The sequence below is a fragment of the Sminthopsis crassicaudata genome, chromosome 1 (genome assembly GCF_048593235.1).
Source record: "Sminthopsis crassicaudata isolate SCR6 chromosome 1, ASM4859323v1, whole genome shotgun sequence".
NCBI classification, from domain to species: domain Eukaryota; kingdom Metazoa; phylum Chordata; class Mammalia; order Dasyuromorphia; family Dasyuridae; genus Sminthopsis; species Sminthopsis crassicaudata.
The window spans coordinates 49,733,870-49,757,479 of NC_133617.1; the positions used below are offsets into that span (position 1 = coordinate 49,733,870).

General features: G+C 53.6%; 1 protein-coding gene across 3 annotated transcripts; it reads right to left on the bottom strand.

Moving 5' to 3' along the window:
- Positions 1–337: 337 nt before the first annotated feature.
- Positions 338–16,789, bottom strand: TLE2 (TLE family member 2, transcriptional corepressor). Of its 3 annotated transcripts, none has more exons than XM_074302099.1 (20): positions 16,553–16,789; positions 16,311–16,396; positions 15,690–15,753; positions 14,454–14,498; positions 12,997–13,059; positions 12,281–12,355; positions 11,856–12,039; positions 11,237–11,259; positions 9,594–9,689; positions 9,111–9,155; positions 8,357–8,494; positions 6,929–7,055; positions 4,365–4,519; positions 4,070–4,149; positions 3,500–3,749; positions 3,046–3,293; positions 2,156–2,303; positions 1,214–1,364; positions 865–941; positions 338–571 (listed from the first exon to the last, which is right to left on the bottom strand). In XM_074302099.1, exons 1-20 carry the CDS (start codon positions 16,574–16,576, stop codon positions 464–466), a joined length of 2,187 nt encoding a protein of 728 aa, XP_074158200.1. In that variant the 5' UTR covers positions 16,577–16,789; the 3' UTR covers positions 338–463. The 3 variants fall into 3 exon arrangements, with proteins under 3 accessions (XP_074158200.1, XP_074158194.1, XP_074158188.1); XM_074302093.1 differs by having other exon boundaries at positions 11,856–12,036; positions 16,553–16,709; XM_074302087.1 differs by having other exon boundaries at positions 4,070–4,146; positions 16,553–16,709.
- Between the last annotated feature and the right edge of the window lie 6,821 nt (positions 16,790–23,610).

The window sequence follows — 23,610 nt, forward strand, 5'->3', positions numbered from 1 at the left end:
ACCCTGGCTTGTCTCAGAATCTGCTCCCACCCCATCCTCCTTATGGATAAAGGACAGGGCAGAACTCAGTCAGTCCCAGCCTGGCTTCCCTTTGTGCCCCGCTCAGTCCGGCCTGTCGGTCAGTACAGTGGCCACCCCCGCCCCAAGCCCCGACACTCAGCAGCAGCTTTGGGCTGTCCAAAGATCCTGGGGGGCCTCTGGTGCCTCCCCTTGGCTCCCCTTCAGTCTGCTTTTGGCCTCCCACCATGTCCCTGGCCAGGCCCCGCCAGGAGCCCCGCGTCAGGTGGCTGGGAGGGAAAAGAGAAGACTGACCTGCAGCCCAACTTGGACAAACACATGTGACAGAAACGTTTATTTAATCAGAAGAAGGTCAGAGCCTCGGGCTCGTGGGGGACTGGGGATGAGAGGTCAGGTGGGGTGGGAGATCCCAGCCGGGGCCGCCAGGGGAGGGCTGGGGGCAGCCTCAGTATACCACCTCGTACACTGTGGCCTTCTTGTCCCCTGAGCCCGTCACAATGTACTTGTTGTTGCCGGAAATGTCGCAGCTGAGGACAGAGGATGACTCTTTGGACTGGCCCAGAGGAAGGGGAGGAAAAGGGAGGGAGGAGGGTGAGTTGAGCCGCTCCTCCCCATCTCCCCAGGCAGCCTCTTGAGGGGCTTCCTTAGCCAGAGCCCACCCCCGCAGCCAGCCAAGCTGGGACCCTGCCTGAAACGCCAGTAATCCTGGGCAGGGCACTGACCCCTGTGTATGTGATGATGGAGTTAGACTAGATGGTCTCCATGTGAGTCCCTCCCAGCTCTGGGCCTCTGAGACACTGTCTGTGATCCCATGCTGGGGGGGCACCCCCACCCCCTCCCCCTCACCTGGAAGATGCTGGCCCCATAGGGCGTCCGCCAGGCATTGAGCAGGTTGTCCTTCCCCGTGCTCACAAACCACTTCCCTGCGGGGCCAGAGTGGGGCAGGGGCTTAGCAGGGGCTGGGCTTGCCCCCCCCCAGCTTCTCTCCCTCCCAGAGCCCAGCAGGAAGATGCCCCCAAAGATACAAATGAGGACCCTGAGGCTCTGGGGAGGAAGAGCTCCTAGATACAGACGGGGCTTCCAGAGTCTGAGCCCCGAAACTGTCAGTTACAAAAGTGCAGAGCCTGACGGAGGAAAGCCTCGGCCAAAGCCCACCCCCTCATCGGGCCGGGGGCAGCTCGGCCTCCTGACCTACCGCACGAGGAGAACTTGAGGGAGAGGACGCAGCTCTCGTGCAGGTGCAGCTGGTACTTCTCGGGCTTGCGCACGTGCAGGATCTCCACGTTGCTGCTCTCCAGGCCCACGGCCAGCCACTCCTGGCCCGGGCAGTGGCCCAGGGAGAAGATCTGCAGACAAGGGGATGAGGGAAGGGGTCGGTGCTGCTTCCCTGCCCCCAGCTGCCCACGGCCGCCCCTCCCCCTCTCCCGGTTACCCCTCCACCTCCACTGTGTTCTCCTTCCCCTGGCCCACGGCTCCAGGGGGCCGTCAGAAAAGCCAAGTCAGTCCTGGCTGGGGCGAAGAAGGACGGGGTCCTCTCCTGCCGGGGATTGGACCTGGGGCGGGTCCGAAGGAGACAAGATGGCGATGGAGGCCTGTACTCCAGGTCACAGCTGCCGGAAGAAGCCCGAGCAGCTTAGCCCAGCACAGGGGCTTCTCCTGGGCTCCATGGTCCCCTCTCCCCCAGTAGGGAGGGCTGGCCCCCAGAGGACGGGACTAAGGGCAGTGGGCCGAAGCTTCCATGTAAGGGGGATCATCCCCACCCTCGGAGCTGGCTGAAAGTGGGGTGTGCCACCCTTGAGAAGTGGGGAGCTCCCACTGCTGAGGGTCTCACAGCTGCTGCTCGGAGACATCCTGTTTCTAGAACAGCCATTTTACAAATGAGGAAGTGGGCTCAGAGAGGTGGGCATTGGCCCGAAGCCACGTTGGAGGCAGAAGCAGCCTCTGAACTTGGGGCTGTGGCTCCCAGTGCAGCCTTTGGGGGGCCCTATGCTGTCTGGAGGGGGATCTCCGTGCAGTGTAGGAGAGACCCCCGTCCTGCTTTTGGATCCTCATTCATGGGCACCCCACGGGTCCAAGGATGAGGGAGGCGGTCAGCCCAGCCCCTCCCCCCTCCCCACCCAGGACCACCTGGGACCACCTGGGAGCCGAAGTCGTGCTGTTGGAGCTGGCGGCCCTCGCGCAGGTCCCAGCAGCGCACAGTGTTGTCCAGCCCGCCCGTCCACAGCCGCGTCCCGTTGTCAGAAATGTCAATGCAGCTGGCCCCGTCCGTGTGGCCCTGGAACTGCCTGGAGGGAAGGAGGGGAAGGCCGCTGAACTCCCCCTTTGCCAGGCGGCCAGTGAGAGCCCCCTCAGTGTGTAGCAGAAGCACGGGGGGGCAGCAGCCCCACAGGGGTCAGGGGCCTGCTCACAGCCCTGCTGGGGAAGGCAGAGGGATGGAGCCTTGGACCATGCATTTGGCAGCAGGGAGTCAGGGGAAGTTGGGACAGAAAGCTCAGCCTGGGGAAACTTGATGAGCTGGGCATCCAGCAGGAAGTGGGTGCAGGGGTCCAGAGGAGGTGGGATGTGAGCTTCACGCTGCCATCGCCCCAGCCACATTCTATGCCATCCCTCCATTCTAAACCTGCCCAAGAGCCTCCCCCAACCTCGGGTCTCACACTGGCGCATCTTCCTTGCCCCTGGGGCCCTTTGGCTTAGGGTCCCCCAATCTTTGCATCCCCAGATACCACACATGACCCTCTCCCAACCCCAAGGTCCCAGTTGCCCTTTTCCACAACATTGGGTCCCAGGACATGATATGGACCCAGATCTTCTATCTCTACATCCCCCAGCTTCCAGCTCCACGACTGCTGGAACTCCCTCACCCTGGCCTGTCCCAGCCCCCAATGCCCAGTGTGGCCCTGGTCCTGGCCCCGGACAGCCTCACCTGGCCCTGGCCTGGTCCTCAGCCCCCTGTGCCCAGCTCTGGCCCTGGTCCTTAGCCTGGCCCAGTCCATTGTGCCCTCTGGCCCTGGCCCCGGGCAGCCTCACCTGACCATGGCCTGGTTCTGCAGGTCCCACACCACGATGTTGCCGTCGCTGCAGCAGGAGAAGCAGACCTTGGCGTCGGGGCTGATGGCCAGGGCGTAGCAGGCGGGCGCCGAGGAGGTGAGCTCGGCCTTGATGCGGGGGGTGGGGGCTGCCAGGTCCCAGATGGACAGGGTGCTGGCCTCCCCGCCCACGATGAGGCTCCGTCCATCAGGCAGCAGTTTGCAGGAGCGGATGTAGTTGTCCCGGTTCTGGATGTGAGGGAGAGGAAGAGCTGGAGGCAGGCTTGGGCCTGGGCCAGAATCCCAGGCCTGTGAGGGAGCTGGGGGACCGTTCTGCCCAGGCCCCGAGGAGGGGACGGGCCAGGCCAGAGTCTTTGGTCAGCGCCCCGGGGCCCGGGTCTGGATGGCGGTGGCCCTCCTCCCCAGGGAGGGCAGCTCCCGGCCCGTCTCCTCACCAGGCAGTCCAGCTGGGCCACGGGGGTCTTGGTGCCCGGCTGGGCCACGTCCCACACCTTCACGCAGCCCTTGCCCCCCGTGTAGACGTGCTGGGTGGAGTTGCTGATGGTGACGGCGCAGACGACTTCGCCGTGGGTGAGGGTGTGCAGCTGCCGGGCGTGCCTGGGGATGCCCGTGCCCAGGAGGGCGTCGGAAGGGAAGGGCACCGGCTGCATCTGCCCATCAGCAGACACGTGGAAGGAGTACGCCCTGGGGGTGTGGGAAGGAGCCAGTCACCAGGGGATGGAGGCGGATTCTCCCCACCCCAAGCCAACAGCCCCCACTCAGCAGCCACTAGGGTCCTTTGGAGAACATGACCAACAGCCTGGACAGTCCTCCAAAATCCCCGTCATGGGGATGCAGCTGCCCCTTTATCTTACAAACACAAGGCCTCCCAATGACTCTGACAGAGCTCTGTCCCCAGGCCGTCCCCTGACACAGGCTAGCCTGGGACACACCACTTTAAGGGCCTCGCAGGATCCTCTGGCCGCTGCCCTCCCCTGGCCCTTCCCGGCTCAGAGGGTACTCACGGCTTTCCCCCAGGGATGCCGGGCAAGGTGGAAGAGAGCGCAGGGAGCCGGATGTGGGAGTGAGACTCAATTTCCATCTGCTGGTTTGGGGGTGAGGGAGAAGAAAGCTCAGGCTCTGGTCTCCCCCCCAGATGCTTCTCACGTTACCCCTTAAGCTGCAGAACTTGAAGCTCACAAGAGCCTTGTTCTCCTCCTGTTCCTGAAGGATGACTAGCCACCAACCCCCAACCCCTTCACAAATGGGGTCACGCAGAGCACCAGCATGCCCCCACCTCGGCACCCAGCGGTCACTCACCATGGAGGCGTGGCCATACATCGTGGGGCCGCCAACCTGCGGGGACAGGTGCAGGCTCACATAGGAACTCGGCAGGTCCCCACTGAGTAGAGTGTGAGGTCCCATGCCAAGGGATGCAGTGAAGGGGCCAGACAGGGTCAGGGCGCTCCTCAAGACTGTGGGGATGGGACAAGGCCTTCAGGCATCCCCTCCTTCCCGCAGCCCCCAGCCCCCCTTAGCTCCGGGGTCTGGTCCCAAATCTCCAAGTCCTCCAGTCAGCATTCCATCCTCCAAACTAGGCTGTTCCAGAGCCCCCGTCGGGGTTCAGCAGATCCCTCAAGACCACTCAGGAGGAGGGAGCCAAGGACAGGAAAGTTTCCTCAGACTAGCCCTCCTCCATTCCCACCTGTTTCCACAGTTTCACTTCCCCCCCATACAGAGATCCCCGAAGGCCCCATTCCCAGCATTCTCTCTCTCTCTTTGGGTCTGCTGCTGGTATCTCAAACTCACCACATCCCCAAAATCTCAGTCACCATCTTCCTCTCCCCCAAATGACCCTGTGGTCCAATGATCCGACCCAGTTTCCCTGGGCCAAGGAAGCGGTCATTAGCTAGCTCACCCAGCCGGCACCTCTGAAGTGTTATGGACCCCCAGCATTACACCTTATGTTCAGACTTCCCCCAAATGGTGGGACTGGGGGTCTCTGAGTCTTAGATCCCCACGCTTTCAGATGACCAGATCGGGGTCAGTCTCTGAGGTACCATGACCTTCCCAAGGCCTGAAGTGCGGTCAAATCTTCCAAATCTCATCCTCATTTACTGACAGTCCAGCCTCTTAAGACTATGATCAGCCTCCATTCCTCCAACTGCTTCCCTCGCGTCTTCCTCAAACAACACCCCCCCCATCTCTTCCCTGCTTCAAAACTTCCAAGTCACCTCTGTTGCTTCATACATCAAAAGTCCAAATTCTGACCTGACATTCAATGTCCCATCCCCTCCCTCCTGAATTCCATTGGCCCTCACCCTGTCTGGCCATTAGGGCCTATCCCCTGAATGCCATCAAGCACCTTTCCCGCCTCCCACTCCCAAACACACAATCCAGTACAAAATACAGAATTCCTTTGGATCTTTAAGACGTTGCAATTCTTATCATTTTCCTTATAAGCTTGGAATTTTAGAACCGTGGAACATAGAATGTTAGAATTAGGAGAGCCCTTAGAACCCAGGATGTCAGGGCTGGGAGGGCCCTTAGAACCCAGGAGGTCAGAGCTGGGAGGGCCCTTAGAACCCAGGAGGTCAGAGCTGGGAGGGCCCTTAGAACCCAGGAGGTCAGAGCTGGGAGGGCCCTTAGAACCCAGGAGGTCAGGGCTGGGAGGGCCCTTAGAACCCAGGAGGTCAGGGCTGGGAGGGCCCTTAGAACCCAGGAGGTCAGGGCTGGGAGGGCCCTTAGAACCCAGGAGGTCAGGGCTGGGAGGGCCCTTAGAACCCAGGAGGTCAGAGCTGGGAGGGCCCTTAGAACCCAGGAGGTCAGAGCTGGGAGGGCCCTTAGAACCCAGGAGGTCAGAGCTGGGAGGGCCCTTAGAACCCAGGAGGTCAGGGCTGGGAGGGCCCTTAGAACCCAGGAGGTCAGGGCTGGGAGGGCCCTTAGAACCCAGGAGGTCAGGGCTGGGAGGGCCCTTAGAACCCAGGAGGTCAGGGCTGGGAGGGCCCTTAGAACCCAGGAGGTCAGAGCTGGGAGGGCCCTTAGAACCCAGGATGTCAGGGCTGGGAGGGCCCTTAGAACCCAGGAGGTCAGGGCTGGGAGGGCCCTTAGAACCCAGGAGGTCAGGGCTGGGAGGGCCCTTAGAACCCAGGAGGTCAGGGCTGGGAGGGCCCTTAGAACCCAGGAGGTCAGAGCTGGGAGGGCCCTTAGAACCCAGGAGGTCAGGGCTGGGAGGGCCCTTAGAACCCAGGAGGTCAGGGCTGGGAGGGCCCTTAGAACCCAGGAGGTCAGGGCTGGGAGGGCCCTTAGAACCCAGGAGGTCAGAGCTGGGAGGGCCCTTAGAACCCAGGAGGTCAGGGCTGGGAGGGCCCTTAGAACCCAGGAGGTCAGAGCTGGGAGGGCCCTTAGAACCCGGGAGGTCAGGGCTGGGAGGGCCCTTAGAACCCAGGAGGTCAGGGTTGGGAGAGCCCTTAGAACCCAGAATGTCAGAGCTGGAAGAGCCCTTAGAACCCAGGGTGTCAGAGATAGGAGAGCACTTGGAACACAGGATGTCAGGGCTGGGAGGGCCCTTAGAACCTAGGATGTTAGGTTTGGAAAGGCCCTTAGAACACAGAACACAAGATATTAGAACTAGACGTGACCTTTTAGACATTATCTTCACCTCCATCATTTAGAGGTCCAGAGAGGGGAATATATTTGCACAGATAAGTGAGTTAGGATGGAAGTGAGAGCAGAATGCAGGTTTCCAGTTTTCAGTCCCCCTCATCACCTCCCACCCAAGGTCTGTGTTCTGCTCCCCCCAGACAGTCATCATCCATCATTCTTAGGGTGACTCTCCCCTCCCCCTCAGGGTCTGGAGGTGGCCGGCAGGGCAGGTTCCTCACCAGTGCTGTCTGTGGCAGATAGGGATTTGGTGCCAGGATGACTCGGGTTGCTGGCAGAGCTGGGGCCAGGGGTGGAGGCATCTGGGGAGGAGGATGGGCTTCTGGGCTTGCTGACAGAAAGCAGCTTCTGTACCGAGAAGGGAGTGGGGAGGGCAGTCAGAGCTGGAGTGGAGGGCTATGTCGGGGAGTAGCTGGGGTCTTTTGGTAAAAAACCAGGGAGGCTGATATAGGAACAAGCACACGTGCACTTCCCATGTCTGTGTGTATGTCCACTCATGTTAGCAACACTTCACATGTGAGAAAACCACTGTGAACATGAGTCCTGAATAAGGCCATAAATCCACCTGCATTTGCGTGTCCAAGTGCCTGGGTTTGCACCTGTGAATGCTTGTATGGATTCAGGTATAAAGACCCAGGAGGATGACATTCAGGGCCTGCAAACCTCTCCCATGTTATGGCACCGGAGTCTGGTCACAAGTGGAATGGGCCATTTGTGTGGGGGGGTCCCCTCTGTAACCCAGCCCCCTGCTCCTGCCATGTCCCTGCAGTGAGCAGTGGGTCTCTACCACTTTGTGAGGGAGCTCGGGGGACCACCTGGGACCACCACCATCCCCGAGCATCTTTCTCCATTTCACTCCGGTCCCTCCTCCCTCATCTGCCTGAGCCAGTGTGACTCAGATTGATTGGCCCTGAAAGGCAGCCCTCCCAATGATGTTTCAATCCCAGAATCTGACTTAGCCAATCGATCCGGGCCCAGGGAAGCAGCTTAGGCAGCAGCCAGGCAGAAAAGCCTGCGGGCCTGGGTGCCAGGAACCACCACCTTAACCCCTTGTGTACAGGATGGGCTTTAAAACCTTTTTTAAACTGAATTACTGAATTGAGCCTCCTGCTGAGGTAGGGATGGGAAGAGGGGGAAGGGAAGTTGTGCTGAGTACTCATAATCACAGCTACCTTTGCCCCCTGAAATCTACAAAGCACTTTTCTCCTCATTCACCTGGAGGAAGGGAGTACATGCAGGATACCCAGGTGCTTATCATTTATGTATATGAGAACTATTCATTTTGTAGATGGGAAGACTGAGGCACAGAGAAGTCATCCGTCCAGGGGCACAGAATTTAGAAGTGAAGGGAGGTCTCAAGTCCAGCTTTTTTCTTTTTTAATTGGGGTGAAGTGACTTGCCCAGTGTCCGACAATTATTGTCGGGGGTCGGATTTGAACTCAAATTCTAACTTCAGGACCCATGTCCTAACCCCTATGCCATCTCATTGCCTCAGTCCAACTTTCTTGCCCCCCCCTATATGGGAACCTTGCATTACAAGGGTCTGCTTCAGCCTCCCGGTCCTGGAGCTCTGGACAGCATCAGGGTCATGGGCCGAGGCTGAGATGTGATGACAATGGCCATCGGGGGTGGGCCCTTTGATTCCTTACCAGGCTGGGATCCTTGCCTTTGGGGGTCGGTGTGGTGTGGCTGGAGGACAGAGAAGCCGGACTGTCGGGCACTTCTGGGTAGCTGAGTGGCTTTGGGTTGGGTGTGGGCGCCAGGCTTGGGGATTCTGAGACAGGATCCTGGCAATGAGGAAGTCAGAGAGCTTGGAGAATCTAAGCTCAAGGGCAATTTCTTGCTCCTTACTTAGAAATCCAGAGTGGAAATGTGACAGTCTAGTCCATGATCACTACTGATTAGTTGTATGATGCTAGGCAAGATCACTTCACTTATAGAGTATCATTTCCCCATAAATAAAATGTGAAAGGGGAGGAACTAGATATGAGATTTTAAATTTAAAATTAAAAAAAAATCATGGATTCCTTGGTTAAAAAACAAAACAAAAAACAACCCAGAGGATCTCTAAAAAATATTCAAGCTCTGGGATTTTGTCATCTTAATGAGAGCATAAGATAAGATGGGACATTTAAAAGTCCCTGAATTTTTCCTAATTCTTTTGGATGATGCTAGAGAGAAGAGGGGAAGAGAGGACTCCCAGCTCTCTCTCAAACCCCTGTCCTAGGACAGAGAAATCAGGACTTGTGTCTCCCTCCCCGCCAAGACTCTGAAACGCATCCTGCATCCTTTTTCCCAGAAAAAAAAAAAAAAAAAAAAAGCCTTCCCTTTGATGCTGAAGCCCCTTCTCCTCTCCCAGAAGGAAGAAGTTCTTTCCTTCCCCACCCCAGGAGTCTGACTCACCTCATCCACCACTAGATTATAATCACTCCTGTCTCCGTCACTATCCTGGAAGAGAGAAAAGGGAGAAGCTAGACGGGAGCTGGCAGGGAGGGACCCCCTCATGAGCAGGCCTCCTAGGGAAGAAACCCAAGCTCCTCTTATCAGCAGCCTCCTCTAACCACGGGAGGTGAGAGCTGGGAGAGCCTCCGAACAGAAGACAAAATGTGAGGCTCTGGATAACCTTCCAAGCATAGAATAGAATTGAGTTTTGTTGGGGTTTTTTTTTCTCTTTCTTTTTTATTCTTTGTTACAAGGGAGTGGTTTCTGAGGAGGGAAGCAACATAGTTGGAAAGGAAACTGTTGCAATCACAAAAGATATCAATAATTTTTTTTAAAAGAACATAGATATAGAATGTCAGTACTGAAAGGAGTCTTTAGAGACTTAAAATACCCTTTTTATGGAATGGAAAACTGAGGTCTAGAGAGAGAAAAAAACCCACTCACATAGTTCCCCAGAAGATCCTTCTCTTCCTGTTTATGTGTCTGACCCATGAGCCATTCTTCTTCTACCAGGCTCTCTGGGGGTGAAGGGGACGGACTCTGCAGGAAAATTTCAGAGCTTTATCGAGCGTCCTGGGAGAGGCTGTGAAGGCTCAGCTGGCCCTGGGAAGAGCCCCAAGTCCCTGCATGTGTCCCTAGTTCCTAGAAGCTAAAAGAAGGGGGAACGGCCATCCATTAGACACAGGGTATCCCACCTAGAGGGAGGGCCTGGATGCTCTCAGCTCTCCAACTTGCCTCCACTATCACCAAGAGTTACAAGCCTCAGGAAGGGGGTCTCAGCTCCTGTGCGCTCCCTCCCTGGATCTTGAGGAGTCCAAAAGGTCTAGGGGTTTGGGTGCCTGCTTCCCTCCACGGTTCCACACACACACACACACACACACACACACACACACACACACACACACACTCTTTCTCTCACACAAAACCCTGCTTTCTTCTCCTGATCTTGTTCACTCTGGAAGGGGGAACGAGTCATAATTGTAATGGGAAATCCCAGCCCAGCCTATAGCCCTTTCTCTCTCTGCTTAGTCTCTCTTCCTCTGGTCAGAGACTGTGCAGATTAGGAAGATGCCAGAAGAAAAGGGCCTTAGCACATGAAATGTCAGCTCTAGGAAGGCACTTGGAAAGGACCTCCCCTTACCTCTTTTCCAACCTAGAAAACCATTCCCCACAAGGTATCTCTGACAGCCTCCATTTCCATACCTCCAGTGATGGGGATCTCACTCTCTCTCTCAGCAACCATTCCATTGTGGAACAGCTCTGACTGGAAGGAAGTTTTTCCCTGCATCGAGCTCAAATTCACACGTTGCTCCTTAGGCCCTTCTAAGCCCAAACAGACTAAATCTAGTCCCTCTCCCATGTGGCATGCCTTTAAATATGTGAACATAGATGTGAGCCTTCTCCTCCCCAGCTAAGTCCTGCTAGTTCCTCCAAATGCATCTCCCCATCCCAGCCGCCCTCCTTTTGATGAGCTCTGGTTTATCAAAGTCCTTCCTGGACACAGTCTTTCAGGGGGCGGGGAGGGATCACCGAGACAACCCCAGATTTTGTTCGAGGCTCTGGCTATCAGAACACAGCAGGTGAGGCCTTGGAGAACGGGAGGGGTGATCATTGGAATCCAGCAGAAGGTGCCTCTCACCCCACAAAGGTTGCTGAGGCTGGGAGTGGAGAGCAGCTTGGCTGAAGATGAGGGGAGTGGGCTGTCAGCTTATAACTGTTACCTTCAACCCATCCCCAGAGAGATTTTTCGCTTCCCTCCAATTCTGACAGCTCTGTGTGTGTGTGTGTGTGTGTGTGTGTGTGTGTGTGTGTGTGTGTGTGTGTGTGTGTGTTGGGGGGCTCAGTAATCTCTTCCATTGCTGTGGGGGTGGGAAAAGGGTCAGCAGAAGGGTTAGTGCTCTGTCTAGGGAAGACTCGGAGCCAGAACCAGGATCCTAACTATCCCCACCTTTGCCCAAGATGAAGAAACTAAAGGCCAGATGAATGCAGATGAGATGGAAATGCCACCGTAAATTCCCAAGTGATCTCGGCCCAGGGTGACTCTGGGAAAGGGAAGAGAGAATCCCAGTCCCAGCCCCATCACTCACCCGGCTGCTGTGGCCTCTGCCTGCTGCTCCCCAGGCCCAGGGGAGGAAGGGAGGAGAAGGAATGAGACAGAGAAGGGGGGGAGGGATAAAGAAAATAAAGGAGAGAGGAAGAATAGAGAGGAGGGGAAAAGAAAAAGGAAAGGAAAGAGTGAGTGACAGAGTATAAAGAGAGAATGAAAGAGAGAAGGAGAGGGAGGAGGGAGAAGAGAGAAAGAGAGAGAGAGAGAGGGAGGGAGAGAGAATGAATATCATGACTGAGGACAGCTTCTTTTGCTCCTCATCCCAACATGTCCTTTTTCTCCTGTATTTTTGTATCACCCTTTATCCCCTCTTCCTGGTAATGGCCCCTTTTCTATCTCCTCCCAATGTCTGTCTGTCTGTCTGTCTGTCTGTCCCTCTTTTTTTTTTTTTTTTTTTCCTGAGGCTATTGGGGTTAAGTGACTTGCTAGGAGGTGTTAAGTGTCTGAGACCAGATTTGAACTCAGGTTCTCTTGACTTCAGGGCCGGGGCCCCAGCCACTGGACCACCCAGCTGCCCCCAATATCTCTTTTTAGCCTGACAGCCCTCCTTCCCCAGGGCCTCCCTCCTCTCTCCACCTCAGAGTAGGCCCCTCCATTACCTGGGGGCTCCCCAATGCTTGGGCTCCTCTGGTCCTCCTTGGTAGCTGTGTCGGTGGAAGTGATGGTGGCTGCCAGCTGGGCCTGGGTGGCCAGGGCTCCAGACAGGGCTAGCAACCCTGCTGCAGGATGGGGGGTCAAGGGTACAGGTGGAATGTGGTGGGACAGGTGCTGTAACTGCTGCTGCTAGATTGGAGAAGGGTCCAGGTTGGGGAGGAGGACAACACACCCAAGGAGGTTTGGGGCCCCATTTCAGAGAAAGGCAAACTGAGGCTGAAGGGGGATGGTGAGGTGGTCTTCCAGAAAGTCAGGAGTAAAGTAGGGAACAGAGAGACTCAGAGGCATCCCAGGTCTGACCTAAGAAAGGGCCAGCTCTTTGGCTCAGCCCCAGACTGCACAAACCTCAGCCTGCTGGACACTGACTCACCCCGATGATGCTGTTCAGCTCCGCTGTGGTCACTTGCTTGGCTCTCTCCACAGCCTGCAGGACTTGCTGCTGATGCTTGGGACAGGAAACACATTGGGGTGGGGGCGGGGAGAAGGGGGACAGTGGGGAGATGGATCGGTCTTTCCAGGCCAGAGAGACACCACCCCCCCATTCGTTAAGTGCCTCCTATGTACCAGACGCTGCTGGGCTAAGAACTAAAGATACAACAGGAGGCGAGACAGTCTCTGCCTTCAAGGAGCTTCGAGTCTCATCCATAAAATGGGCCTTGTCTGGGGTCCCTTCCAACCCCAAATCTACGAATGCTCATTCTACCATCTGTCTCCCCTCCCTCATACTAGACGGATGGATTAGGGTAATCTGGCCTGGGAGCCAGTCAGGTGGATGCTTAATTGTTGAATTGCTGAATTACATGGGGATAAAGGAGCCTCTGTCCCGAATTGGTTTCTGTCTTACCACAACCCAGCACCCCAGTACCCCCAAACAGGATGAGTGGCACCCTGAATTTAGTATCAAGGAGATCTGGGTTCAAGTCCTACCCATGACTCCTAGTGGTTGTGTGCTCCTGAACAAGAGAAATCTCTCTGAGCCCCAGTTTACTCATCTATGAAATGAAGTCACTAGGCTAGATGGCCTTGAAGGTCCCTCCCAGAGCTTGGGATCTGCCCTTCCTCCCTTCTCAGAAGCCCCAAGCTCACCTCTTGCTTCACAAAGGGGATGATCTTGGCACAGATGGTGCTGAGTCTCTTCACAATCTCCGCCTGGCCGAGAGACAGACACGGACAGAGTCAGGCTGGAGGCGTGGGGAGGAGGGCAGCGGCTCCCGCCCCTGACAGTCCCTTACAAGGAACACTGGAGGCAGAAGAAAAAGAACCCCCCCCCTCCTTGGCAGAGCCGGGAGTGCTCCCTGCTCTGGAGGAGCTCCTGCTCTGCCCCTTCCTCTCTGAGGCTGTTTCCTCCTGTAAAAGGAGCTGCTGGCCACTGCCCAGCCTGCCTCACAGGGAGGATGGGAGATGAGGAAGGCTGTACCCTGATGGAGAAGGGGAAAGAAACAGGCTGAAGACCCACAGGGGAGGGAGGTATCTGTGTGTGTGTGTGTGTGTGTGTGTGTGTGTGTGTGTTTGTACCCTTGAACACGTGTGTGAATGTCTGTGTCTGTGTCTGTATAAATGAGTGTATGTGTGTGTGTGTGTGTGTGTGTGTGTGTGTGTGTGTGTGTGTGTGTGTCTCACTCCCACAATCATAAAAGGAGCAAACTGGGAGGGAGGCCTCTCCAGCTGGAGAAATATGGCTGTTGGATTCACCACTTGGTCGGGCTCGGCTCCAAACTAATTTCTCTGGCAGGCAGCCCCGTGATGACGGGATTGATGGATCTGAAGAGTGACAGCAAATTACTGCCGGAACAAAGCAAGCAGCCACGAGGAGGAGGACAGGAGGGGGGGTGGAGAGGGGAGGCGTGGGGGGAGAAGGTAGCAAAGGCAGGAGCAGAGAACCAGGCTGGGCAGGGCAGGGGAGGCTCTGGGAGGATGTCAGGCCTGGAAAGCACCTTAGAGATCGATCACTCAGTACCAGCCTCCCTGTAACCTCTGGCAAGTAACCAACTCCCACTTTCTCCATGTGCAAAATAATGGGATGGGCCCAACCAATTGCTAAGGTGCCTTCCATGGCTGAGACAGCGGGCTGTAGAACAGCGATTTCATTGTTGTCAGGAGGTCATTGAGAGCGGGCACCCTCCACGATTTCCATTTACAAAGTTGTCCCGGTGGGCAGGGTAGGGTGGCAGGTTCAGGGTCACACAGGTGACCAAGGTCCGAGGTCAGACCCGTATCCAGTCTTCTTTACTTCTCTCTGTATCCTAGCTTCTCCTAAGACCTCAGTCTAACTTCTGCATTCTCACATCCCTTCTGATTTTGATGCTCTATGAGTCTGTGGTTCTCCCCCTCCTCTTATTTTATATCTGGGAAAATTGAAGCCAAGAGGTGGGGAAGGTGCCCAGGCAGGGTCACACATCAGGCTCAGGCAGGACCTGGGTAACCTAAAAACAATGTTTGGCTCCACCGCTGCTCCCAGAGACCGAGGGTGGAACACGGACTCTCTCTTAGTTGTAGCGGTTACCTGGAGGATCTGGCTATCACAATCTCACCTCCCCCCTCACCTGCTTGTGCATCTCCAGGTTGAGGCCATAGGACATCTCATAATACTGAAAGGCAAGGGACAGTTGTCATGATCACCAGGCACAGCCAACACCATTCTCTGTCTTCCCTTCAACAAGAACATTTGTAACCTCTGGTCAGCTCAGAACCAACCAGCGTAGCTCCTGACATTGTCCTTCTCATTCCCTTACCCCCACCCCCAACATACTTATATGCAGACTTGCTTTTAGAGAATTTTGTCCCTTATCACTTATCCTATAGAAATCTCTCCCAAAACTACTGATGCCCCAAACTCTCCAATCTATTTGGCCCCCAGGAACCTAAGGAACCATCTTGACCTCACTGTTGGAGCAGCCTCATTCCCATTCTCACCCCCCAGATTGCATTGGAGAAACCCCTACTATTATTTCCAAGAGCAGAGAAAGGCTCCTAACTCATTTTCCCTCCACCATTAATAACCTTGGCCTAGACTCCTTCTCCCTTCACCAGGATCCTCTGGGATTGGGAAAGTGAACTTCCCATTTCTGGCTCCCTCCAACCCTAAGCCTCTATTCTATCAGCCTAGGGAGAACACACTCATCAAAAGGAAGAAACAACTCCCATAAAACTAAGTTATGGCTGAGATCCTCCATAGAGGGGTCCATTCAGGGCATGGGAGCTCCCTTCTAGAATAATGCAGTTCCAGCTCTCAAAGAGCTTAAGGTCTTCTGTTGGGAGTGGAGAGAGGAGTGTGACAGATGAGGTCATCTGTGCAAAGCATTTTGAAAACTTTAAATCACTGTAGAAATGCCAGGTATTATTATTGATGATAATCTGGTAAAGCCAGCGCTGGCAAGCAGTTCAGTGTAGAGGAAAGCATCCTGGGAGGAGAGAAGGTCCTGCCCCAGTCACTCTAAGAGTCTGGCCTTTTCCTTCCTTCCCAGAGCTTGTTTTTTTATTTGTGAAATGGGCAGCTGGGTGAGTGGGAAAAGCATGTTGGATTATATCCTTTCTAAGGTCCCTTTCAGCTTGAATATTTTGTGAGGTTTTTTTTTTTTTAGATGGTAAATCCAACCCCTTTTCTTGATTCATTTTAGAAATAGTGAAAAGGGTTCAGAGAAGAAAGGACCTTCCCTAGAACCTTGTCATAACCCCAAGGCAGGGTCAGGGATTGGAATTCAGGTTTTAGATAAAACAATTAGTAGAAATTAGGATACGGCCAGAGGTCCCAGGAGGAGGCTCAGTGTGCTCCCCCTCACCATGACGTAATGACGCTGCATCTCAGTCTTCTCACTGGCCAGTTTTTCACACTCCAGTTTGAGGCTGGGGAGATCAAAGAGAGGGCAGATCCGCCTTGTCGCCCAGTCCCTATTTCACACTGAAGGATACCCCCCCACTTTTAAGCCAATTCTTAAAATGTTCCTGGCTCTTCTTCCCTCACCTGGCCCCGCCTACTCTGGCCCCACCCCCATTCTTCACTATTGGTCCTTTGAGTCCTGTGGTTCCGCCTTCTTACCCTCCCCATTGGCTCCTCCCAACCCTCACCTGCTCTTAAACTCCACTCCGGCACTCCCTCCTAGACTAAGCCTTTCTCCCCCGTCGCCCCTCCCCCCGCCCTCTCACCTGGCCGCTCCCACCCCTAGGCCACGCCCCCAATCTCTCTCTGCCTATTGGCCCTTAACTCTCCAAGGCTCCGCCCTCACCTGGCGTCTCCCACTCTCTACCCCATTGGGCCTTTGCGTTCTGAGACATCGCCCTCACCTGGTTGCCCCCTCCCTCCCACTCAAAGTCTTAAGCTCCTAGACTGGGTGAATGTTGGAGGGGGGAGAGAGGGAAAGGGAAAAGGACCGCCCTCCAGCCTGACTACTGGCCCGACTCACCTATGGTACTGAGCTTGCAGGAATTGAAATTCCTCCTTCATGCGGTCGCAGATCTCTAAGATAGAGAACTTGAAGGTCTGTCCGGCCTGGAGTGGAGCGTAGCGGGGGGAGGGGAGGGTGAGGAAGGGGACACGGAGGAGGGCAGGAGGTGGGAAGAGAATAAATAAGGAGACTCTAGGTCTCCGGACCTAGCCTGACCCTGTGATCCCCGACATTCCTACACGCCCCGGGAAGCCACTCACCGAAGGCCTGCCTTGGGGGTACATCCTGCGGGGCCCCGCCTGCTCCAGCCGGTACCCAAGGGCACCCCCGGCCCCGGGCCCCCAGCAGATATTGGGCCAAATGTTGAGCCGAGCCGAAAGAATAAGGGAAGACGGGAGGGAGGGGAAAGAAAGCAGGACTGAGGATAAAAACCTAAGTAGGGACAATGAAAAGGGGATGCCGCAGAGGGACCCAGGAGTCCAAGTCTCCCTGCGGAATCAGGCTAAAGAGCGAGGAGGAAAGGAAGGAAAGTGGCGGGGAGGTGGGCAGGAGCTGGAAAAAGATGGGGGAGAGGAGAGTCAGGCAAAGGATCCCAGAAGCCAGGAGTTCCCGGCTCCCCGGGGCCGTCTAGAGCTGGAGAGAGATAAGAGAGCGCCCCGGGGCTCCCGCTCGGGAGGAAGAGTGAGCTCAGCTGCTTCCTTTCTGAGATGTGCCAGAGGAACTGGGCAAGGGAAAGGGGAGGGGAGGAAAAAAGGAGCGGGAGGAGAAAAGCGCTGCGGGCGGGGGTGGCGGGGGAAGGAGGAGGGAAGGTCAGGAGCGAGGTGCGGATCTCGGGTGGTGGTGGCAGCCGCAGGGCCAGCGGCCGCGGTCCATCCCACACTAGCCGCCTCGGGGCTCAGCTCTAGCGGAGACGCCGCTAGCACGGCGGCCTTAAGGTGGCCCGCCTCTCCAATCCTCCTCTCCCGAACCTAACCCACCCCAGTCCATCTACTCACCCCAGCCCTGGCCAGCCTCCACCTGCAAACAGCCAGACTGAGAATAGTGCCTGAGCATTGGAGCCTCCTCAAACTTCCTCTGCCGGTTGCTCCAGAGGGGAGGACTGGTCCAAAAAGAGCTGAGGACCCTATTTGGGCATCTGGGGATGGAGACTTGGTTGAGTCCAGAAAACTGAGGCCTAACAGATCTGGTTTCTTGGCAATGTATTTTCCTCTGCAAAAGACTGGAGCCCAATTTCACTTCTTCCAGGAAGATTCCCTGATTCTTAGGGGAGGGGGGGGTGTTATCATATTGTGTAGACTTCATCCTGCCAGTGTATGACCCTAGAATAAGAATAGAATCCCACAGAGTATCAGAACTGATAGGGTCTTTAGACAAGAGAGCAGGGAGGATCCTTAGAACTCGCAATGTCAGATCTGGAAGGGTCTTTAGAACATATAAAGTCAGAACTAGAAAGAGCAGAGAGGGCTTTTAGAACACAAAATAATCAGAGCAGGTAGGGACCTTAAGACCTGAATGTCTGAGCAGGTAGGGACTTTAGAATACAGAAGATCAGAGTCCCTGATTTTATACCACAGAATGTTGGGACTGGGGAAGAACTTTAAAATTAGGAGTATTCATTAAGAAGTTTTTATTAAAATCTATATAATGTCAGACTAGAAGACTCTTGGAACAGAGGGATGACCAAGCTGGGAAAGATGTTAAAACATGTTAGCATTGGAAAGGACCATGGAACCAACAAATGTCAGAGCTGGCAGGAATCTTAGAGAACAGAATAGACTTTCCACTAAATCCTAGGGCTATCCCAGAGTTCCCTGTTCACAGAGGTAGAAATGAAGAAAAGAAAGGAGAAAAGAAAAAGAAGTTGATTGTTCTTGCCCATTTTAGATGGTAGCAGAAAGGGATGTAACATCAGAAGATGCTAATTTCTGCTCTACTGCATTTTATTCATTCAACCTTGGACTAGTCACTAACTTATGTGGTCTAAAGCTGAATTCATTATCTCTTAAACCTGTCCTTCCTCCCCAACTTTCATATTTCCATTGGAGACACCAAACCCAGGAGAGAGACTTTGTTAGATATGGCTCACGTCCCCCCATCCGGGCTCAGTTCCAGATCTGACAATCCTCCCTCACGCAAGGCAGCCAATCATTGACCAAGTTCTATTCATCATACCAGTCCAATCCTTTCATCTACCTCTGCCATCTCCTTGGTTCAGTCTTTTTGTGTCAACTAGAGAGAATGGGAGTGGAAGAAATAAAAAGATTCTAACCAGAGTTAGAATCAGAAGATCTGGCTTTTCAAACTATCATGCTAGTTGTTGTTCAGTCATGTCTAAAACCATTTAAAGTTGTCTTGGCAGAGATACCAAAATGGGTTTGTCATTTCCTTCTTGAGCTCACTTTACAGAGGAAGAAACTGAGACAAACAAGGTGAAGTGATTTGCCCAGGATCACACAGCTACTGAATGTCTTGAGGTCAGATTTGAACTCATGAAGATGAGTCTTCCTGATTCTAAGTCTAGAATTGGCCACGGAGCCACCTAATGGCTATACATTTAGTCTTTGCATATCTAGCATTTAGTACAATGTTATAGTAGTTTAACAAAGCTTGTTGACCTGATTACAAAATCTTTGACAAATCACTAAATTTCAGGGCTTCCAAGAGAATATAAGCCCCTTGAAGGTAGTCAGTTTTTCATTTTGTTATCTAAACCCAACCTAATAGGAAACCTTGCAATTAGAAGATGGTTAATATGCTTGTTAATCTGGATTTGATTAGATTTAGTTTCCTGATGTATAAAATGATGGAGGAAGGTCCTTTCCAGTTTATACAGCCTATATTGGATAACTAAACACCAGCCTTCTACTTGATCTCCTTGTCACTAATTTCTCTCCTTCCAAAATTTCTTCCACAGGCTGTCAGAAACAAATTTTTTGACATAATAGTTTGACTGGTCCCTTCTCAGCTCAAGAGCCTTCAGAGGAACCCCATTTCCTACTGAATAAAGGAGACACTCCTTTATCTTGTATTCAGCCATACAATTTGTCTCCAGTCCATTTATTTATTTAGTTTTGTATTGGTCTGGACCTGTGGCTTTGTTGGAGCTGGGAGATCCTAGTAAAAAATCTCTCTGTTTATGAGAATTAGCAATTGTTTGTCAATTTATAGCCTCAGAGAGCTGCCAAGGAGGAACTGAGAGGTTAAGTGACTGGCTGGCAAAAGGTCACTACAACCCACTTTTTTTCCAGCTTTATCTAGTACCGTTGTCTTTTCTTGTGCTATGCTCCAGGCAAGCTGTTTCTCCATCCCTCATTGTCTTCCTAACCCCATCTTTGCCTGCCTTGGATCAAACTCTCTTGTGTCCTAAGTAGACTCCTCTCCCTACTTTTCTGTCTACTGAAGTTCCCTCTTTTCCTTCAAGGCCTAAGTCAGGGGCCCCCTCCTCCGTGCAGCCTTTCTTGAACCCCTACTTGAAAAATCAGCTCTCCTCCATCTACTCAGGACCTTGGACACTCCTTGTACTTCTCCACTCTCCCTTGTATCAGTTATTTATATATTTGCCTTTCCTTCCCATTCAATTGTAAGCTTTTTAAAAATAATACCTACATCAAATCTACCCCTTGAAACAACTTGGACTTCTCTCTACTCATCCAGTTACCAGTGGAGTTCCCATTTGGATCACCTGTGCCTGCTAGGACAGTCTTCCAATTAGTCTTCCTTCTTCCAGTCTCTCTCCATTCTCCTCCCCACCCATCTCTTGATTGACTGCCAAAATAATCTTCCTAAGGAACAAGTCTCACAATCTGACTACATCATAGTCCTTTTTAAAGACCCTCCTTGACTCCTCCTACATTCCCTCCTTACACTGGGAGTTATTTTGAAGGCAGACACTGTTTTTTATCTTTTTTGGTATTCCCAGTGCTTATCACAGTGTGTGGCACACAGTAGGTGCTTAATAAATGTTTCTGACCTGACAGATATAGGATAACAGAAGTACAGAGAGTTAAAATTACACCAATTCACAGGTTCACACAGTTGTGTCACTTCCGCTGTGAAGCCTCTGATAACCCTAGTTGTATTGGTTTCTTCCTCCTCAAATTGTCTTATCTATTTACATGTGACATCCTCATAGTAGAAGGTAAGCTCCTAGACAGCAGGGACAGCTTTGTTCTTAATCTTTGTATTTCCTGAGCCAAATACAATTGCTGGCATGTAATGAACAATCAATAAATCTTTGTGGAATTATTTGAAATGTTCTTGGTACCTTTAGCATTGAGAATAAGACATTTGAATTCTGACCATAAATGTATGGTCACTTGGAGGTCTTCAAGCAGAGCCTGAATGAATTACCTGTCCAAAATGTTCCCCAGGAGAGGCTGATGCAAGTAGAGATTGGACAAAGAGGTCTCGGAGGTTCCTTTCCATCTCGAGATGTTATGATTCTTTGAATTAAATTCATTTCAATGCAACCAGAAATTGAATTACTTTCTGTGGATTAAATTGCATTGCATTGAATGACAGTGCCGGAAGGGCCCCCAGAACATCAAAGGACTTCAGATGAGACAATGTCTGAGCTGGGGGGAACCGTAGAACATCAAACATAGAGTCTCTGAGCTGGAAGGAACTTTAGGGCTGTAGTGGGATTGGATGCTGGCCTGATTCTGGCACTCATTAACTAGGTGATGTTGTGAAAATAATTTCACCTCTCTTAAGTCTCCATTTTCTCATCTGAAAAATGGGGTGAGGGCAGCTAGGTGGTGCAGTGGATAGAGAACCAGACCTGAAGTCAAGAGGATCTGAGTTCAAATCTGGTGTCAGACACTTAATATTAGCTGTATGACCCTGGGCAAGTCACAACCTCGATTGCCTCAGCAAAAATAAATAATTAAAAAATGGGGGGAGTATCTGTGATACTTATTTCACCGGATTGTTGTGAGGATGAAAGGAAACAATGCCTAAACCTAAAAGCATAATGACACACAAATGCCAGCTGTTATTAGAATGGAGTATCTCCGAGAAGACATGAGAATTTGCACCTCCCTTTTTTCCAGAAGTGGGTGACAAAGGGAGGGAAGCGTTTCATATGCTATCAGACGTGGTCAGTTTTGTTACCTCGCCTTTCCTCCATCTTTCTTTTAAAGTCTTTGTTACAAGGAATGGTCAGGGATTGTATATGGAAATGGAGGTGATGTGAAATAACAAAAATAAAATTATTTTTGTGTCAGAGCAAGGAGGAGTCATAAAATGAGAGTCAGGGCTGGCCGGGACCTTAGAAGTCTCTACCAGATATACTTTGTGTCTTCGGAGCCGTGGTGTTCCCTGCACACTATAGGTGCCATCAACCGGAGGACTTTGTAATCTCGCAAGTTAGTATCCTAGGCGCTGCTTAGTTCCTGACCTAAGAGAGTTTGCTATTTAGAATACAGGACACAGCACCTCGAATTCTGAAGTACCTTCTGATGGAGCTGGACGGACTTCAGTGCATAGTACTCAGTTATTGGGAACAGGCAGTGTCCCGTGGAACAGGGTCACAGCTGGAGGAGAGATCAGAGACCGCCTGCTCTGACTCCCGGGCGGAAACACTGAAAGCCGGGAAGCCTTGCAGGCTGTCCAGGCTTCAGGGGAGAGGTGCCCAGAGCTTAACTGTGGTAATAAGAGAACCTGAAAGATCAGAGCCCACAAGTTCCCGGGCTTCAGCTGGACAGGGATCCCGGAGCCACAGAGGGTCACTCCTGGCTCCAAGCGGGGACGGAGAGCTCACTACCTTGGAGCAGCCCGTTTTGAGGCAGGAAGTTTTCCCTCACATTGGCTTTGTCTAGACGGCTTTCAGATCGCTTGGGCCCTTCTGCCCCTGCTCCTCCTTTTATCTGACAGATGAGGTAAAACCCACAGAGGGGAAGGGGCCTCGCCCCCAAGTAGGCGAGTGACCCTGAGAGAGTCACCCAGCCTCCCGGGCCTTCCATCTGGCAGCTCCCCGCTGGCCCGAAAGCCCTGCACTACACTGGGCTGTCGGCTTCCTCCTGGCTCCATACCCAGACTTTATTATGTGGATTCAGTTTTAAAGAGAAGAAAAAAAAAAAAGGAGGGGGAAGGAAGAAAGAAGGAACCCAGGAGACGGATTGAGGGACCACCTTAAAAGAGCTTTGCAAGCCTGGCTACTGTGGAAATTCCATCTCTGGGCTGCGGTTGGCCAGTCGCGCCAACCAATCGGCTGGCAGTGCTCCCACATGGGTCTCTGACGCCACATTCGCAGCTGACCAATGGGAGGACGCATTCGGTCAGCCAATGATGGGCTAAGTATGGGGCTTTCTGGGCCAATCCGGGGGACTTCGGAGCTGAAGCCCGTGACCCTAGGGGAGCCGGGGGCGGGGGAGGAGGATCTCTAAACTGCCTTGGCTTAACTGAGGTTTGCAGGCAAAGAGAGTGAATGCCAGAGATCAGGGAGCAGAAAGGACCCATTCATGGAGGGCTCAACAAGGCCCGCCCTGCCTTTCTAATCTCCTGGGGGCTCAAGAGTCCCGGGCTCCCAGCCTGCCTCCAGCCACGCAGAGTGAGCCAGAAGAGAGGGGAGAGGGAGAAAGCGTGGGCGCCCGCTCTTCCCGGACTAGGACGGAAGCACTACAAGCCCCACAAGGCCCTGCGAACTGGCCCCTCCCGAACTGTCAATCAAAGTAACGTGGGTCCCTGGTTCTCTTCCCCCAAAACACCCCCGCCCCCCGCCCCGAGCCGAGTGGCTGCACAGTATAATTACCGCACATTGATCTAACTGGGCCCGGCTTTGCTGCTGCTGCTGCTGCTGCTGTCCGGGGGAGCAGCTCAGCCCGAAGCCGGGAGCCCGGCCCTTCTTCCACCTCGGACCCAGCCCCGGCGCCCCGGCGTGACCCCCTCCCCTCCCCAACGCACTTAACAATTAGAATAGGGTCTGAGGCAAGGACGCGCCGCCCGCGGGGCCCCGGCCCCCTCCCGCCCGGCTATGGGCGCGGATCCCGCGTCCCGTCGGCAAAAGAACCACGGAGAACCTCCGCTTCGGGGCGTCTCGTGCCGTCGGTTCCCAGCCAGCGTCCATACAGTCAGGCTTTAAAGGTTCGCAAAGGTCGCTCCCCGCCCCCCGGCCCCCTTCCGGATAAGGGCCTGGGTTTGTTCCCATTTACACTTAAGGAAACCGAAGTAAGCGGAGGTGAGTGACTCGCCCACAGTCACACAGCCAGTCCGCTCGGGAAAGAAGGGGCCTGTTAGCGTCAAACGGGAGAAGGGGATGCTCCGAGTACCGGCAGGCACACACACACACACACACACACACACACACACACACACACAC

Excerpts from the sequence above, each read along its gene's own strand:
- TLE2 (XM_074302099.1), bottom strand. The coding sequence starts at position 16,576 with ATGTACCCCCAAGGCAGGCCTTCG. Across the intron at positions 9,156-9,593 it reads AGGATCTTCTGGGGAACTAT|GATAGTGACGGAGACAGGAG; the intron begins GTGAGTGGGTTT and ends TCTCTCTTCCAG. Across the intron at positions 8,495-9,110 it reads ATAATCTAGTGGTGGATGAG|GATCCTGTCTCAGAATCCCC; the intron begins GTGAGTCAGACT and ends CCTCATTGCCAG.